We start from the raw sequence: 19,807 nt of genomic DNA on the forward strand, positions 1-19,807 counted from the left end.
TAGATTTTCAGTCTTTGAACGAAAACAGGGTTTCCCGGTCGGAATATTATCGCTTTTTTACGAGAAAAATCGCATAAAAATTGATTTTAAACAGAGGTTGACATGCTTCGAAGTACGGTAATGGAATATTTAGAAATGTTTTGTCACGATACGCGCCGGGCGCATCATCCTTCGGATAGTGTCTTCAACGCACTAACAAAACAGAGGATATTTGAACATAACTATGGATTATTTTGAACCAAAACAACATTTGTGGATGAAGTAGAAGTCCTGGGAGTGCATTCTGACGAAGAACAGCAAAGATAATCCAATTTTTCTTATAGTAAATCTGAGTTTGGTGAGTGCCAAACTTGGTGGGTGTCAAAATAGCTAGCCCGTGATGGCGAGCTATCTACTCAGAATATTGCAAAATGTGCTTTTTCCGAAAAGCTATTTTAAAATCGGACACCGCGATTGCATAAAGGAGTTCTGTATCTATAATTCTTAAAATAATTATGTTTTTTGTGAACGTTTATCGTGAGTAATTTAGTAAATTCACCGGAAGTTTGCGGTGGGTATGCTAGTTCTGAACATCACATGCTAATGTAAAAAGCTGTTTTTTGATATAAATATGAACTTGATTGAACAAAACATGCATGTATTGTATAACAATGTCCTAGGAGTGTCATCTGATGAAGATCATCAAAGGTTAGTGCTGCATTTAGCTGTGGTTTGGGTTTATGTGACATATGCTAGCTTGAAAAATGGGTGTCTGATTATTTCTGGCTGGGTACTCTGCTGACATAATCTAATGTTTTCCTTTCGTTGTAAAGCCTTTTTGAAATCGGACAGTGTGGTTAGATTAACGAGAGTCTTGTCTTTAAAATGGTGTAAAATAGTCATATGTTTGAGAAATTGAAGTAATAGCATTTCTAAGGTATTTGAATATCGCGCCACGGGATTCCACTGGCTGTTGAGTAGGTGGGACGATTTCGTCCCACATAACCGAGAGAGGTTAACTTTCAAAGCAGAATTACTTTCCCATTGTTCCTCAAAAATGCAGTGTATGACATACCATTTTGTAGCTCTGAGTCTCTACTTTTATCCAATGTAAAAAACACAATTTCAAATTTTGCTACATAAGACCGAATCCAGGTGGTGAGTCACATATGTGAAATCCCCATGGAGAAAATAGATTCTCCACCATCCTGAACCCCCCACGGGGTTATTACAGTCTTCCCTACACACTCCCACTGTAAAACATCCACACATACAGATCACTGCACCTGTACATAGCCCATCTATAATTTAGCCCAAACAACTACCTCTTCCCCTACTGTATTTATTTACTTATTTTTGCTCCTTTGCACCCCATTATTTCTATTTCTACTTTGCACTTTCTTCCACTACAAATCTACCATTCCAGTGTTTTACTTACTATATTGTATTTACTTTGCCACCATGGCCTTTTTTGCCTTTACCTCCCTTATCTCACCTCATTTGCTCACTTTGTATATAGACTTATTTTTCTACTGTATTATTGACTGTATGTTTGTTTTTTCCATGTGTAACTCTGTGTTGTTGTATGTGTCGAACTGCTTTGCTTTATCTTGGCCAGGTCGCAATTATAAACGAGAACTTGTTCTCAACTTGCCTACATGGTTAAATAAAAGGTGAAATAAAAAATATATATAATATCCCAGTTCCCATAGCGTCAGCGCAAACGTCGGTCCCTCCCCCTGTTCTGTCTCCTGTCCTTTTCCCTTCGGCTCTACAGTCCCACCAGACTCCCACTGGCTTCAACCTGACTCCTGAATGCCTTCCCACAGTCTCTCGGTCCCTAGCTGCCCTGTGGCCCTACAAACCCTTTTATTTCAGTGATCTATGAGAGTTACTGCTGTTTCTGACAAAGGTTTCTTCTGACCCAAAGTTTGAAAGCTTAGCTCGTTAAATACCGAAACTGGCATCTGATTTAAGTGACTTTTCTACAGATTATTCCCTTATCCTTTTCAGTCTTTGCAGATCAATCTGGTCTCTTCAATTCCATAAACAGTAAAGGTAAGGGCAGTTTTTTGGGGAAACGAATCAGCAGTCATAGGTGTTACACCATAGTCCACTTTGCCTTGCTTACCTGTGTCTTTGCCATTGGCAGCAGGCGTTGGAGACGGGGGTTTACGGGCAGGCTGTGGCGGCGAGTCTTCCAAACTGATAGAAGTATAGAAAAAGAGGAGAGGAGAAAGACAGAAAGAGTGAGTCTTTGCAACACTATGTAAACAAACATTCATGGGCTTTATGCACCCTAAGATGTTGGTTATTTGATGTGTAATGTGTCTTCATGCCCCCTCTATAGCCTTATGGACCTTACTGTAAGGCCAAGGAGACATTCCACATGGTGTCCTTTTGGCAGGAGCTAAAATGCCACTGAAATCCATTCTAGTGGACTGGGTGAACCCGAAGCTTTACTTAAAGGAAAATTCCACCCAAAAACGCTATTTTGGTATTTGCAGCATTTCTGTATTTTCAAAGTTTTATATGTTAAACTTTATTGCTGACATGCAAAACATGTTTGGGACTATATCAACAATGGACTAATGAAACTAATACCAAAAGATAGTTTTGAGACACAGAAGTGAAACGTCCCAAGACTAACATAACTGCTGCGTCATGCTCTGCGCTCTGATATAGAAGCGTGTGATTTGGTTATGACACATACATAAACACTACAGTGAGCACACACACACACACACACACACACACACACAGGTCCTTGAGGAATTCCCTGCCATGTGCCAACCAAGCTGCAGGGGCAGCTATTTATACCCGCTGCAGCCCAGGATGATCCACCCCACCGAAGGACAACTCACTGGGGTAGGCAGGATGGTAGGCAGGGAGTGGAGGGTTGCAGCACTGAAGGCAGCACAGACAGACGGAGAGTGAAGTGACTAACTAAGTGCTCTCTAAGCAAGCAACACTTGGAGAATGAGACGACACACATTTGGTTCCCCTCGCTCTCTCCATCACACGCACCTGGATTTTAGCACCTCGTTCATCCTCAGTTCGAGGTCGATCCTCTTCCCTCTCTCTCTCTCCAGCTCTTCCTTTATCTTCTCCACGTTGGTTTCCTCTCGTAGCTTCCTCAACTCCTCTTCTGAAAAACACACACACACACACGACTGGTATCATCGCAATTCAACGGCTCAAGCACGAGACGTATGTGGCAGGGTCTACAGTCAATCACGGATAACAAAAAGAAAACCAGCCCAGTCGCGGACATCGACGTCTTGCGCCCAGGCAAATTAAACAACTTCTTTGCTCGCATTGAGGACAATACAGTGCCACTGACACGGCCCGCTACCCAAAGCCTTGTGGGCTCTCCTTCTCTGTGGCCAACGTGAGTAAAACATTTAAACGTGTTAACCCTCGCAAGGCTGCCGACCCAGAAGGCATGCCTAGTTGCGTCCTCAGCGCATGTGCAGACCAGCTGGCTGGTGTGTTTACGGACATATTCAACCAATCCCTATCCCAGTCTGTTGTCCCCATATGCTTCAAGATGGCAACCACTGTTCCTGTTCCCAAGAAAGCTAAGGTAACTGAACTAAATGACTATCGCCCGTAGCACTCACTTCTGTCATCATGAAGTGCTTTGAGAGACTAGTCAAGGATCATATCACCTTCACCCCACCTGACACCCTAGACCCACTCAAATTTGCTTACCGCCCCAATAGGTCCACTAACGATGCAATCACCATCACACTGCACTATCCCATCTGGACAAGAGGAATACCTATGTAAGAATGCTGTTCACTGACTACAGCTCAGTTTTTAACACCATAGTACCCTCCAAACTCGTCATTAAGCTCAAGACCCTGGGTCTGAGGGGCCGCCCCCAGGTGGTGAAGGTAGGAAACATCTCCACCCTGCTGATCCTCAACACTGGGGCCCCACAAGGGTGCATTCTCAGCCCTCTCCTGTAATCCCCGTTCACCCATGACTGTGTGGCCATGCACGCTTCCAGCTCGATCATCAAGTTTTCAGACGACAAAACAGTGGTAGGCCTGATTACCAACAATGACGAGACGGCCTACAGGGAGGAGGTGAGGGCCCTCGGAGTGTGGTGTCAGGAAAATAACCTCTTACTCAACGTCAACAAAAAGGAGATGATCGTGGACTACAGGAAACAGCAGGGTGAGCCCCCCCCTAATCGACTGGACAGTAGTGGAGAAGGTGTAAAGTTAAGTTCCTCGGCGTACACATCACGGACAAATTGAAATGGTCCACCCACACTGTTAAACAGCCATCACTAACATAGAGGCTGCTGCCAACAGACTCAAATCTCTGGCAACTTAAATAAATGGACTTAAAGGTATCACTAGTCACTTTAAATAACGGCACTTTAATAATGCTTACATATCCTACATTACTCATCTCATATGTATATACTGTATTCTATACCATCTACGGCATCTTGTCTATGGCGCACGCCATCGCTCACCCATACATCTATATGTACATATTCATCCCTTTACGTGTGTGTATAAGGTAGTCTTTGTGAATTTGTTAGATATTACTGCATAGTCGGAACTAGAAGCACAAGCATTTCGCTACACTCGCATTAACATCTGCATGTGACCAATAAAATCTGATGATCATCATCATCAGATTTATTTACCCCCTTTGTTAATGCACATACTGACACATATGTAAATTGTATTCTGGAATCTATTTGTCTTTGTTCAAAATTTGGGAATTTTTAAAAAATGAAAACCCAAAAACTTTGAGATGATCAGGATCACATTGTCACATCTTTACAAGGGGCCATTTCAGAATAATAACTGTGTTATTCTGGTAGCTTCAGAGCTGTGATAATATTTCAACCCCTGCAGACTGCAGTACAGAATGATAATCACGGGATAAGATCGTGATCCTCTTACATTGTCCCACTTGGCTCCTTTCACTGCTCTGCCCTGTACCCTGAGCAGAGCCACTGAGGTTACAGAGTGATCGAGGTGCTAAGAGGCTGGTCACTAGTCAATACACACCTGACAGACGAGAGGAGACTCTGGTAATTGTTTCACTAACGTCCTGTTTCTTTCTCGTTTCCTCACTTTTTCTTTGTCTCTCTCATCCTCTTCTTTTCTTTTCTTACTGACCACTTTCCCTCCTCCTCTCTCCTCGCCTGGCTGACTGCAGTAGTGTCGGGTGTCATCGGGTGACTGGGCAGACCATGCCTCCTCTCAGCCCCATGCCGGAGCTCAGCCCTGTGTTCCTGCTCACCTTTTGTCCCTGCACACACAACCACAGGTTCTCATGAATACTGTAAGAGAGAGGGCAGCTCCTCTCACAGACTGGAGGCACATGGTTAATGAACATGAACACAAAATGACGCCGGATTCAAAAACATAAGAGTTTTTCAATTTAAATTATACAAAATTACACTGGACAGAGGAAGATTGGAAAAAAGTGTTATGGACAGACATCAAAGTTTGAGGTGTTCGGATCACAAAGAACATTTGTGAGACGCAGAAAAAATGAAGATGCTGGAGGAGTGCATGACACCCTCTGTCAAGCATGGTGGAGGCAATGTGATGGTCCAGGGGTGCTTTGGTGGGGGTCAAGTGGGAGATTTTTTCAGGGTAAAAGGGATCTTGAAGGAGGAAGGCTATCACTCCATTTTGCAACGCCATGCCCTGTGGACGGCACTTAAATTGGAGCCAATTTCCTCCTACAACAGGACAATGACCCAAAGCCCAGCTCCAAACTATGCAATAACTATTTAGGGAAGAAGCAGTCAGCTGGTATTCTGTCTATAATGGAGTGGCCAGCACAGTCACCGGATCGCAACGCTTTCGAGTTGTTGTGGGAGCAGCTTGACCGCATGGTATGTAAGAAGTGCCCATCAAGCCAACTTGTGGGAGGTGCTTCAGGAAGCATAGGGTGAATCTCTTCAGATTACCTCAACAAATTGACAACTAGAATGCCAAAGGTCTGTAAGGCTGTAATTGCTGCAAATGGAGGATTCTTTGACAAAAGCAAAGTTCGAAGGACACAATTGTTTCAATTAAAAATCATTATAACCTTGTCAACCTCTTGACTATATTTCCTATTCATTTTGAAACTCATTTCATGTATATTTTCATGGAAAATAAAGACATTTCTAAGTGACCCCAAACTTTTTAACGGTAGTGTGTGTGTGTGTGTGTGTGAGATATATATACACTGCTCAAAAAAATAAATGGGAACACTTAAACACCACATCCTAGATCTGAATGAAAGAAATCTTATTAAATACTTTTTTCTTTACATAGTTGAATGTGCTGACAACAAAATCACACAAAAATAATCAATGGAAATCCAATTTATCAACCCATGGAGGTCTGGATTTGGCGTCACACTCAAAATTAAAGTGGAAAACCACACTACAGGCTGATCCAACTTTGATGTAATGTCCTTAAAACAAGTCAAAATGAGGCTCAGTAGTGTGTGGCCTCCACGTGCCTGTATGACCTCCCTACAACACCTGGGCATGCTCCTGACGAGGTGGCGGATGGTCTCCTGAGGGATCTCCTCCCAGACCTGGACTAAAGCATCCGCCAACTCCTGGACAGTCTGTGGTGCAACGTGGCATTGGTGGATGGAGCGAGACATGATGTCCCAGATGTGCTCAATTGGATTCAGGTCTGGGGAACGGGCGGGCCAGTCCATAGCATCAATGCCTTCCTCTTGCAGGAACTGCTGACACACTCCAGCCACATGAGGTCTAGCATTGTCTTGCATTAGGAGGAACCCAGGGCCAACCTCACCAGCATATGGTCTCACAAGGGGTCTGAGGATCTCATCTCGGTACATAATGGCAGTCAGGCTACCTCTGGCGAGCACATGGAGGGCTGTGCGGCCCCCCAAAGAAATGCCACCCCACACCATGACTGATCCACCGCCAAACCGGTCATGCTGGAGGATGTTGCAGGCAGCAGAACGTTCTCCACGGCGTCTCCAGACTGTCACGTCTGTCACGTGCTCAGTGTGAACCTGCTTTCATCTGTGAAGAGCACAGGGCACCAGTGGCGAATTTGCCAATCTTGGTGTTCTCTGGCAAATGCCAAACGTCCCGCACAGTGTTGGGCTGTAAGCACAACCCCCACCTGTGGACGTCGGGCCCTCATACCACCTCATACCATGTTTCTGACCGTTTGAGCAGACACATGCACATTTGTGGCCTGCTGGAGGTCATTTTGCAGGGCTCTGGCAGTGCTTCTCCTGCTCCTACTTGCACAAAGGCGGAGGTAGCGGTCCTGCTGCTGGGTTGTTGCCCTCCTACGGCCTCCTCCACGTCTCCTGATGTACTGGCCTGTCTCCTGATAGCGCCTCCATGCTCTGGACACTACGCTGACAGACACAGCAAACCTTCTTGCCACAGCTCGCATTGATGTGCCATCCTGGATGAGCTGCAATACCTTAGCCACTTGTGTGGGTTGTAGACTCCGTCTCATGCTACCACTAGAGTAAAAGCACCGCCAGCATTCAAAAGTGACCAAAACATCAGCCAGGAAGCATAGGAACTGAGAAGTGGTCTGTGGTCCCCACCTGCAGAACCACTCCTTTATTGGGGGTGTCTTGCTTATTGCCTATAATTTCCACCTGTTGTCTATTCCATTTGCACAACAGCATGTGATATGTATTGTCAATCAGTGTTGCTTCCTAAGTGGACAGTTTGATTTCACAGAAGTGTGATTGACTTGGAGTTACATTGTGTTTAACTGTTCCCTTTATTTTTTGAGCTATATATATATATATATATAGCTCAAAAAAAAAAAAAAAAAAATTATACACACACACACACACACACACACACACATAGAAATAAAAATATATATAAAATATGGGGGATTGGAAATTACACAGACAAATACATTGATAGAAGCCACAATCAATTTGCAATATAAAAAATATATATAAAAAAAAGGACTAGAGGAGCAGATGAGCCATCTGGTATCAGAGTTGTCAGTTGAAAACAATAGAAGCCATACTCTTTGTTCGGGAGCAACAGAGCTAAGTGAGGGGATCCACCGCCCTTATACAAATGGTAAGGAATGGTAGGGTAAACACTGCCATACTGTAGATCAATGCTGAGGTGAATTTTGTGAAAATTAATATCAGTGATAAAAATAGGTGGTCAAACGCTGATCGGCATTCGCGCTGAGTGAAGTAACGCTCCCCATATTTTCAATGCAATTTTTTGCGCAAAAGGTGGGTAAAAGCAAAACAAAAAAAGGTGTAGAAACAGTGGTTTACCCTTCACTACACCACTGTCTGTTGTGCGTAGGCTCACGGTACTTATTTTCTATGGGAATGTCAATTACAGTAAAGAAACACAGCTCAACAGCCTGTGGAACTAACATCCATTATGGGGGTACCATTATGGGGGTACCACAGGGTTCAATTCTTGGGCCAACTCTTTTCTCTGTATACATAAATGATGTCGCTCTTGCTGCTGGTGAATCTCTGATCCACCTCTACGCAGACGACACCATTCTGTATACTTCTGGCCCTTCTTTGGACACTGTGTTAACAACCCTCCAGACGAGCTTCAATGCCATTCAACTCTCCTTCCGTGGTCTCCAACTGCTCCTAAACACAAGTAAAACTAAATGCATGCTCTTCAACCGATCACTGCCTGCACCTGCCCGCCCATCCAGCATAACTTCTCTGGACGGTTCTAACTTAGGTATTTGTAGTTGTCCACAAATTCTAGGTGTCTGGTTAGACTGTAAACTCTCCTTCCAGACTCACATCAATCATCTCCAATCCAAAGTGAAATCTAGAATTGGCTTCCTATTTCGCAACAAAGCATCCTTCACTCATGCTGCCAAACATACCCTAGTAAAACTGACCATCCTACCAATCCTCGACTTCGGCGATGTCATTTACAAAATAGCCTCCAATACCCTACTCAACAAGCTGGATGCAGTCTATCACAGTGCCATCCGTTTTGTCACCAAAGCCCCATATACAACCCACCACTGCGACCTGTATGCTCTCGTTGGCTGGCCTTCACTTCATAATTGTCGCCAAACACATTGGCTCCAGGTCATCTACAAGACCCTGCTAGGTAAAGTCCCCCCTTATCTCCGCTCACTGGTCACCATAGCAGCACCCACCTGTAGCACGCGCTCCAGCAGGTATATATCTCTGGTCACCCCTAAAGCCAACTCCTCCTTTGGTCGTCTCTCCTTCCAGTTCTCTGCTGCCAATGACTGGAACGAACTACAAAAATCTCTGAAACTGGAAACACTTATCTCCCTCACTAGCTTTAAGCACCAGCTGTCAGAGCAGCTCACAGATCACTGCACATAGCCCATCTATAATTTAGCCCAAACTACTACCTCTTCCCCTACTGTATTTATTTATTTTATTTGTTTTTGCTCCTTTGCACCATATTATTTAGATTTGAACTTTGAACTTTCTTCAAACTACAAATCTACCATTCCAGTGTTTTTCTTGCTATACTCTATTTACTTTGCCACCATGGCATTTTTTTGCCTTTACTTCCCTTATCTCACATCATTTGCTCACATTGTATATAGTCTTATTTTTTTCTACTGTATTATTGACTGCATGTTGTTTACTCCATGTGTAACTCTGTGTTGTTGTATGTTGTCGAACTGCTTTGCTTTATCTTGGCCAGGTCGCAATTGTAAATGAGAACTTGTTCTCAACTTGCCTACCTGGTTAAATAAAGGTGAAATAAAATAAAATAAAAAATAAATGACTGCCCACATCACAACTCGTCTCCATACAACTACTACAGTATGATGTCCTGTCACACACACACACACACATCATAACTCAGTGGTTGATTTCATGCTATAAGCTACATACAAATTAATGCGCACCCCCTCCCCCCATATGGATATTGGTATTACTTCACTCCACAGCCTTCGATCAGTCTTTCTCCTAAACGTTAATAGTGCTGCTCCAAAAACACATGCTGCTACTAACAACATACCATCTTATTCTGATTCGACTATGTACTGAAGCAAGCTTACATAGCAATCATGCTAGCCTGTACAGTGTGATTAGATAGCCAGGTGACAAGTCTCACTCAGATCCCAAAACAGCACTGCGACACTAGGGGTCAAAAATCAAACAGAACAAATCAGAGGATGAGGGGGGAAAAAGTAAGTAAACCGATCAGTAGATGTCCACCCGGTGAGTGTGTTGAGAGAAGAGAAGGGGGGGGGGGGACAGAGAAAGGTTGACAAAGAACGAAAGAGATTGAGAGAGAAAAAGAGAGCAGCTACTCCCACCTGTAGGGCTACATGTATAATTCAGTTTCCTCTACCACCATATCCTTAATTATCTACCATAGGAGATTTATACTACCGCAGTGTCACTCTTCTCTCTCTCCATCACTGTCTCTCCATCACTCTCGTTTCTACCAGTTATCCCTCAAACAATAATACCCTTTGAGATAGAGCGAAGATTTCACAATGGAAATATGATTGTCACATTACAAAAATATAAAAAGGCACAATTGCAACAATTTTACAGAGTTAGTTCATATAAGGAAAATCAGTCAATTGAAATGACTAGGAATACAGATACTAAGGATCTGTTGGTCACAGATACCTGAAAACAAAACGTAGGGGCATGGATCAGAAAAGCAGTCAGCATCTGTTGTGACCACCATTTGCCTCATGCAGCGTGACACATTTCCTTCACAGAGTTGATCAGGCTGTTGATTGTAGCCTGTGGAATGTTGTCCCACTCCTCTTCAATGGCCATGCGAAGTTGCTGGACATTGGTGGGAACTGGAGCACGCTGTTGTACATGTTAACCCAGAGCATCCCAAACATGCTCAGCGGGTGACATGTCTGGTGGGTATGCAGGCCATGGAATAACTAGGAAATGTTCAGCTTCAGGAATTGTGTACAGATCCTTGCAACATGGGGCCGTGCATTATCATGCTGAAACATGAGGTGATGGCGGCGGATGAATGGCACAACAATGGGCCTCAGAATCTCATCACGGCATTCAAATTGCCATCGATAAAAATGCAATTGCATTCATTGTCTGTAGCTTATGCCTGCCTATACCATAACCCCACCATGGGGCTCTCTATTCACATCAGCAAACCACTTGCCCACACAATGCGATACAAGCACTCTGCCCAGCACATTTTAAACTTTATCTGTGAAGAGCACACTTCTCCAGCATGCCAGTGGCCATTGAAGGTGAACATTTTGCCACTGAAGTCGGTTATGACGCCGACTGCAGTCAGGTCAATACCCTGGTTAGGACAACGAGCACGCAGATGAGCTTCCCTGAGACGATTGACAGTTTGTGCATAAATTCTTCGGTTGTGCAAACCCACAGTTTCATCAGCTGTCCGGGTGGCTGGTCTCAGACAACCCCACAGGTCCTGGGCTGGCATGGTTACACGAGGTCTGCAGTTGTAAGGCAGGTTGGCCATACTGCCAAATTCTCTAAAACAGTATTGGAGCCAGCTTATGGTAGAGAAATTAACATTACATTCTCTGACAACAGCTCTGGTGGACATTCCTGCAGTCAGCATGCCAATTGCACACTCCCTCAAAATGTGAGACATCTGTGGCATTGTGTTGTGACAAAAATGCACATTTTAGAGTGGCCTTATTGTCCCCAGCACATGCCGTTTAATCAGCTTCTTGATATGCCACACCGGTCAGGTGTATGGATTATCTTGGCAAAAGGAGAAATGCTCAATAACAGGGACGTAAACACACTTCCGCACCAAATTTGAGAGATAACTTTTTTGTGCGTATGGAACATTTCTGGGATCTTTAATTTCAGCTCATGAAACATGAGACCAACACTTTACATGTTCAGTTTATATTTTTGTTCAGTATGTGTGGATGGAGGGTAGGTCACTATAGGGTCGGCAGGTAGCGTAACGGTTAAGAACGTTGGGACAGTAACCGAAAGGTTGCTGGATAGAATCCCAGAGCCGACGTTAAGGGACACCGGTCTGGTAAAAAATTTGTGCGACCAAATCATGTGCTGTGACCATCAACTGAAAGGTAGTTGCACCAGTGCCACCCGTGGAAAAAGTTAGTCTCGACTAGAGCCCTGCGTGGTATAAGTAGCTTAGTTGTGACCTCGTGCTAAGTGCCAGAGAATGCCTGTAACCCTATTAGACACCAGCTGACAGGACAGAGAGGCAGGCTAGGTAATAAGAGAGAAGCATGCTGGGTAATGTAACAAAGGCCTCCGTCCCTCTCCCCATGCTTGTGTAATGGGTATTGAATGCACTGGAGTAATCAGGCAGAGCAAGTTACACTGTCACTCTTCATCCCGTCAGCAGGTCATCGAGGTGGACCCGACACTGGGCCTGCCTGCCCTAAACATCTAAGGTTGCTCATCAACCGAGGATGCTTTTACATCCACCCTCCCCATTCCACCCCTTCCTTGTGGGCCTGAAACAAGTTAAAAATAAAATGTAAAAATATGTTGGGCTTTAGCTGAGATTATTCTTTAGAGTCAAGTATATTTGTGGGGCTCGCTCGGGGGGGGCGCAGCGGTCTAAGGCACTGCATTTCAGTGCAAGAGGCGTCACTGTACTCCCTGGTAAAATATTCTGGGGCCATCGAGACAGACAAATGGGTCATATGAACCTACTGACGTTGAGGGAGACAGAGGTATTATAAACAGATAGGTCATGTTAACTTACTGAGGTTGCTCTTGCGAGATTTAATCTAGGCCGCTGCAGTCCTCCATCTCCTCTGACCCCCCCGAACCCCTCCCCCCCGACCCACTGAACCAACACGCTCACCTCACATACACAGCCAGCACCCTGCTGAGCTAGGATATTGACTGACACCGCAGGATCCCACTCTCCAACCGGGCTATGGTATTGACCAAAACCAGAAGCGACCTAACTCGCTACACCTAAGAAAATACCCGCCAGCACTCTGATACAGGCCCAAACAACCTAGTCCCACTTTGCTGAAGTCAGGATTCAGTGGAAGGTTACTGGCTAACGGACCTGACCCGAATCAACTCAGAATCTCCCTGCACTCAAATACAGTTCCCAGTCAGCCTGTCTAGGTGTCAAGTTTATAGCCTAGCTTCAAACAGCAACAGGTCAGTACATGGTGTACCAAACAAACAACCTCACAGCTGATCAAAACTCCAGAGGAGATGAGGGAATGTGGGTCTGGTCTGCTTTGAGCTGGTCACAGTTGGATCCTATAGCATAAATACAAGAGACTTTGCAGTCTGCAGAGTTAGAGATGGAGCCTTGTAGAGTCCCTAAAACAGCCTGGAATCTACCAACCAACCAAGTACGTTGGAGCCATACACCACTCCCCTCCCATGCTGTCTTTCCCTACAGAACCTCAGGACCCCTGTACTAGTCCGAGGCAGTGTCCAGTGTGTATGCAAGCAGATAAATACATTCCCTCTCATCTAGGCTTAAAGAGCCAGGAGAAAGAAAAGAACTGCATGAGATTACACCAGCAGAACAATAGGTCCATTCACACACACAGAGACCTGCTGCTGGTGCACTGTTGTTCATTGTTCACATTCTGTACAGTACTTACCACACCAACGACTGACGAGGATCAGTAGTTAGTGCAAGACGGCGCTATGCATACATACATGTACACATCAATAAAAAAAAATGTAAAACACATGGCAGTGTTATGTACTGTATATGTAGTCTTCAGTTTAAAACGCACATGAAAGCTGATTTGACCATCGGTAGGTGGGGACATTCAGAGAGATTGTGATTGGCTGATCTATTAACCCCGGCAGACATGGAAAGCCCATGTACTCATACACACACAGGGTCCATCTGTTTAACATCAACACAGACCCTACAGGTCACAAGGACACTGCACTATTGACCCCAACTCTACCCTACTGTGACCCTGATGTCACCATGCTACTGTTGATTTCTCTGCTGTCCTGACACAACCCAACTGCATTCCATACAGAACCAGAGGGGGGAAGATTACGTTTTTTCCCTATACTGTATGCATTTAGGCTGTGGAACAGTTAGTTCTGTTTGTGACTGATCAATATTCTCCTCTAGCTGCCCTACTTCCCACTGGGTTAGATAGACACACAGTTTAGAACTAAACAAGGTTATGACAGGAACATTATGGCAGGAAATGGTGATAATAAAGGAAACATTGTTCAGAAGTAAACACATTCTCCAAGCGTTGTGGACTAATGGATGTGCGCATGTACTGTACTCAACATTTAAATGACACCAGGGCCAAGCTAAGTGCATTGCACACAGCTAGCATGGTCAACAAGTGGGCCGATAGGAATCATGCCCACAATTGACAGGGCAAGCTTTGCTAGTGTCGTGTCTGTGACCATCATTAAAATGTGAAGACTTATTATCAAATCAATTCTCTATGTGTAATTATTAATCCGTGATTAAACTAAATCATGTAAACTTTAACTAGGAAGTCGGGGCACTACGGGAAAATGTTTAGAGTTTCTATTTCCCGAATGTTCATATCTTATCGATTAGTCTTACATTAATATCATTATTATCTCAGTCTCATTTCTGAATGTCGCAAACCCTTGGATATCTGCTCAAACCCTAGTCTCCATTATGAATCAGCGATATACACATATTAAATGAATAATTAATCCTAACTAACCAAATCACAGAAATACATAAACAATATAGTTATTGGTTACTATTAATGCATTGTGTTAAGTCCCTATTGGGCTAAACCGGTATGACGGCTTGGTAGACAATGGAAAGGGGTGGGGACAGAGAGCGGGAAAGACAAAATGGATTCACTACACACTGTTGATAATTATATTCATTGAAATGCTAATCCTTTGCACACGAACAGCCGCTCATTCGAAAATAATTGCGAGGTATATATTTACGACATTTTAGTCATTTAGCAGACACTCTTATCCAGAGCGACTTACAGTAGTGAATGCATACATAATAATAATAATAATTATTATTATTATTATTTATACACACACACACACACACACACACACACACACACACACACAGCTCAAAAAAATAAAGGGAACACTAAAATAACACATCCTAGATCTGAATGAATGAAATAATCTTATTAAATACTTTTTTCTTTACATAGTTGAATGTGCTGAGAACAAAATCACACAAAAAGAATCAATGGAAATCCAATTTATCAACCCATGGAGGTCTGGATTTGGAGTCACACTCAAAATTAAAGTGGAAAACCACACTACAGGCTGATCCAACTTTGATGTAATGTCCTTAAAACAAGTCAAAATGAGGCTCAGTAGTGTGTGTGGCCTCCACGTGCCTGTATGACCTCCCTACAATGCCTCGGCATGCTCCTGATGAGGTGGCGGATGGTCTCCTGAGGGATCTCCTCCCAGACCTGGACTAAAGCATCCGCCAACTCCTGGACAGTCTGTGGTGCAACGTGGCATTGGTGGATGGAGCGAGACATGATGTCCCAGATGTGCTCAATTGGATTCCGGTCTGGGGAACGGCCGGGCCAGTCCATAGCATCAATGCCTTCCTCTTGCAGGAACTGCTGACACACTCCAGCCACATGAGGTCTAGCATTGTCTTGCATTAGGAGGAACCCAGGGCCAACCGCACCAGCATATGGTCTGACAAGGGGTCTGAGGATCTCATCTCGGTACCTAATGGCAGTCAGGCTACCTCTGGCGAGCACATGGAGGGCTGTGCGGCCCCCCAAAGAAAAGCCACCCCACACCATGACTGACCCACCGCCAAACCGGTCATGCTGGAGGATGTTGCAGGCAGCAGAACGTTCTCCACGGTGTCTCCAGACTCTGTCACGTCTGTCACGTGCTCAGTGTAACCCTAACCCTAACCCTAACCCTAACCCTAACTGCCTTAGAGCGCTGCGCCACTCGGGAGGCCCCGTCAAAACGAGTTGTCGACAGGCTTACCAGCCGAGTTGTCGACAGGCTTACCAGCCGAGTTGTCGACAACTCGGCTGGTAAGCCTGTCGACAACTCGTTTTGACGGGGCCTCCCGAGTGGCGCAGCGCTCTAAGGCAGTGCTAGCTGTGTCACTCCAGATCCTGGTTCGAATCCAGGCTGTGTCACAGCCGGCTGTGACCGGGAGACCCATGAGGCAGCGCACAATTGGTCTAGCATGGTCTGGGTTAGGGGAGGGCTTGGCCGGCTGGGATATCCTTGTCCCATCGAGTGACTCCTGTGGCGGGCCAGGCGCATGCACGCTGACACGGTCGCCAGTTGTATCGGTGTTTCCTCCGACACATTGGTGCGGCTGGCTTCCGGGTTAAGTGGGAATTGTGTCATGCAGCAGTGCGGCTTGGTGAGGTCATGTTTGGAGGACGCACGGCTCTCGACCTTTGTCTTTCCCGAGTCCGTATGGGAGTTGCAGCAATGGGACAAGACTAACTACCAATTGGATACCACGAAATTGGGGAGGTACATTTTTTTTTAAATAACACGGACGAAAGCAAATGGAATAATCGTGAGGCTAGATAGTTAGCTACTCAACACCCTGCTTCTACAACGCAAAGTTGTGAGAGACGCGGGGTAACGTGAGCTTGAGCCAGGTAAGCAGAAACAGACAGCTTTATTTACCAGGCTGGTGGGAAATAAATGCAGTCTTTATACTTTCGGTGTAGTGAAAGTAGAGCTAACAAGGATGTTAGCTAGCCATCGCGTCAGATAATGAGTAGTGACTCAGTTTGTAAACCAAGTAACTCGAGGTAGAAACACAGCTCAGTCATCTTTTACAGGATAATTTAAAAAGGCATGGTGCTTCAAATGGTGATGTAACACTAAGAAAAAAAACTGCCAGACAAACTGAATGGGGGTTGACAGCTAAAACACCTGTAGTGCCATTAGCCACCAAATGGTGAGCTAGAGACCACAGATAAAAGTAGCCAAAACTTGTGGAAACCTGCTATAGGCGAGATGCTAAAGCAGGGGCTAGCGAGCTATCAATGCTAATTGCGTGTAGGCCAGGCAACAGGTGAACTGTAGCTAGCCGACTACAAAAAGCGCTCCTAACAAGCTCACTTCAAAATCGGTAAAGTGAAGCTGAAGTTAACAGAATTCCTGAAAATAGAAAAGAAGCCACTCAAAGCTCCGTGGTGGGTGGCATCCCCAGGAAGGGTAGCTGGTGCTTTCGCAACAGCGAATGGTGATCCAAGTGAAATATCAAATCCACACCGAAATGAACAGTTAAGAGCTAGTTTTCTGAAGAAAGCTGCTTAACGAGCCAGTAACCAAATAGACTTGTGAAGAGGCAAAGAATGAAGAAACCACGGCATCGCAGGGTGTTATAAATATTGGCCTGTTTGACCTGCTTGAATAAGGCTTAACCAATGACCCAATGAGATCTGAGTTGACTGAAAGAACTACAATTATATTCTATATAAATTAAACCACTTGATTACTGATGGTATATGCCCATGTTATCATCATTCATATAACTTACTGAATATAGTTTAACTGCTGTGTGTCCTTAGCAGCATTATTACAGTATTAGCCTGCTGACAACCAGGGAGATGCATGCCACTGTAAATAGCTGGAGATAAGACATACGGCTGCAGGAGGATGCTGCTAGTTTGCTGCTGCCTAATGTTTTATGTATTGAGCTAAACTCCTTATATAACTTAAACATCCATTGTGTAATGTCTTGATATCTGCAGTAGTTTATGCTTAAAGAGGTATCTGCCTGCAGAACGCAGTCACGAAGTACTGACACACCCCCGACAACCACACATAACAGGCTGCAGCAGTGGAAACCAAACCAATGACTGTGCAGAAGCGGAATATGCCGAACAGGGAGGTACAAGAATTAACCAACCCACCTACCTGCTATGATCGTCTTAAATCGACTAGTAAGCACAAAACACAGTTTGTGCCTCCAACAATGTCTCAGCCCCTATCAGATGAAAATCTGATAAAGGCAGCATAGCTATCAAAACTATACTTGGTATATATTACATGTATTGCAACTGAGCCCCGGAGTGTTCCACTTCTCTTTTCTACATTTTCCTATTTACCAAAAAGATCTAGTGGCCTAGTAGACATCTGATCCTATTCACATAGTTACCTCACACGTATTTCTTATTGACTTATCAGCTACAGTGCTTATCAACCATTAGCACACAGGGCTAATACTGTTACATGCTCAATAGACACCCTCTAGGTCAGTTCCATAATAGGGTCTTGAACCTTCCTGTAGTCTAGCTATGGTCTGGTATGGGCTTTGGCCTAGCTATGGTCTGTTATTCTATTCAGAGTTTCTTTACTGACTTATAACACAAGGCTAATACTGTTCCATAGCCACACCTAAGCCATTTGGGCTCTCCTGTGATATAGGAGGCAGAGAGGCTGGTAGGGCAGGGTGGCAGGTAGCCTAGCGGTTGGGACAGTAACCAAAATGTTGCTTGTTCGACTAGGTGAGAAATCTGTCGATGTGCCCTTGAGCAAGGCACTTAACCCTAATTGCTCCTGTAACTCGGTCTGCGTAAGAGCGTCTGCTAAATGACTAAAATTTAAATATAGTTTGTGTATGGTATGGGCTTTAGCCTAAGTATGCTATAATATAGGCTTTAGATTAGCCTAGCAATGGTATGGACCGAGTTCCTTCACACAACCAAGTAATCTTTAACCAGCCAACTGGAGTCCCACAGTGTTCTTTCTGCGATGCAGCCTGGCTTCAAAACTGGCCATGGGTGCAAAACTGAAGGTTCTAAAACATGTCTGCTTTTGACAACGAGTATTTTGCGTATTTTTATTGATCTGGCTAAAGCTTTGGAATCGGTTAGGGACTGCATGCTGCTCAATAGACTCATCTATCTAGGGTTCTCAGAAAATTGTCTAGCCTGGTTTGAAAACTACTATAACGTTTCAAATCCGAGGGCCTGCTGTCCCAACCACTACTCTGTTTATATTAACAATGTTGCGCATGCTGCTGGAAACTCCCTCATCCACCTTTATGCCGACGACAACACTATCCTGTACATAACTGGCCCCTCCCTGAACATTGTGCTGACCACCCCACAACATAGCTTTAACATCCAGCGTGCCTTCTCTGACCTTCACCTACTCTTTAATACCAAAAAAACCTATAAGAACGCTCTTCAACCAGAACCTAACTCAACCTGCATGCCCTCTTAACATTCTCACCACCAATGGGTCAGAGCTAGAGTATGTCGACACATACCTTGGTATATGGCTGGACTGCTCACTCTCATTCCATACACACATCACCCACCTTCAGTCGAAAGTTAGAACCAATTCGGGATTTGTACTGCGACAAAAACATCCTTCACCCACTTTGCCAAGCACACAATCCAGCCAATTGGCAATGTGGTTTTACAGGCTTGCCCCAAAACCTTCCTCAAACTAGATGTAATTTATCACACTGCTATCCGCTTTGTTACCAGTGGTCCCTACAACACACATCACTGGCCCTCGTTACATATGTCAGAGCCACTGGTACCAATTTATTTAAGTCACTCCTCAACATCTCCACTACCAATAGCAACCTGCGCTCTGGTAGATGTGTCACAATGGTCATTCCCAAAGCCTGCACTTCCGTTGGCCATCATTCATTACAGTTTTCCTCCGCCAATGACTGAAACGAGCCGCAAAAGACCCTCAAACTTGACACATTCATCCCACTACACTCCTTCAAAAACATTAACTGAACTGCTATCTGATCAATGTACCTGCTGATCATTGTCTTTTATTATTTAACTAGGCAAGTCAGTTAACCTCTCTAGGGTAGGGGGCAGTATTTTCACATCCGGATAAAAAACGTACCCGATTTAATCTGGTTATTACTACTGCC

At 44.6% G+C, this 19,807-nt stretch overlaps 1 protein-coding gene across 5 annotated transcripts in view; it reads right to left on the reverse strand.

Moving 5' to 3' along the window:
• Nucleotides 1–19,807, reverse strand: part of LOC115198648 (GRAM domain-containing protein 4) — a 70,215-nt gene that overhangs the window by 20,071 nt on the left and 30,337 nt on the right. For all 5 annotated transcript variants that reach the window (XM_029760753.1, XM_029760752.1, XM_029760751.1 and 2 more), the window contains 2 exons: nucleotides 3,007–3,127; nucleotides 2,111–2,184 (listed from right to left, as the gene is read on the reverse strand). In XM_029760753.1, the coding sequence (XP_029616613.1) occupies nucleotides 2,111–2,184; nucleotides 3,007–3,127 (195 nt within the window). The remainder of the gene's footprint in view (nucleotides 1–2,110; nucleotides 2,185–3,006; nucleotides 3,128–19,807) is intronic.

The sequence above is a fragment of the Salmo trutta genome, chromosome 8, assembly GCF_901001165.1.
Source record: "Salmo trutta chromosome 8, fSalTru1.1, whole genome shotgun sequence".
Lineage (NCBI taxonomy): Eukaryota > Metazoa > Chordata > Actinopteri > Salmoniformes > Salmonidae > Salmo > Salmo trutta.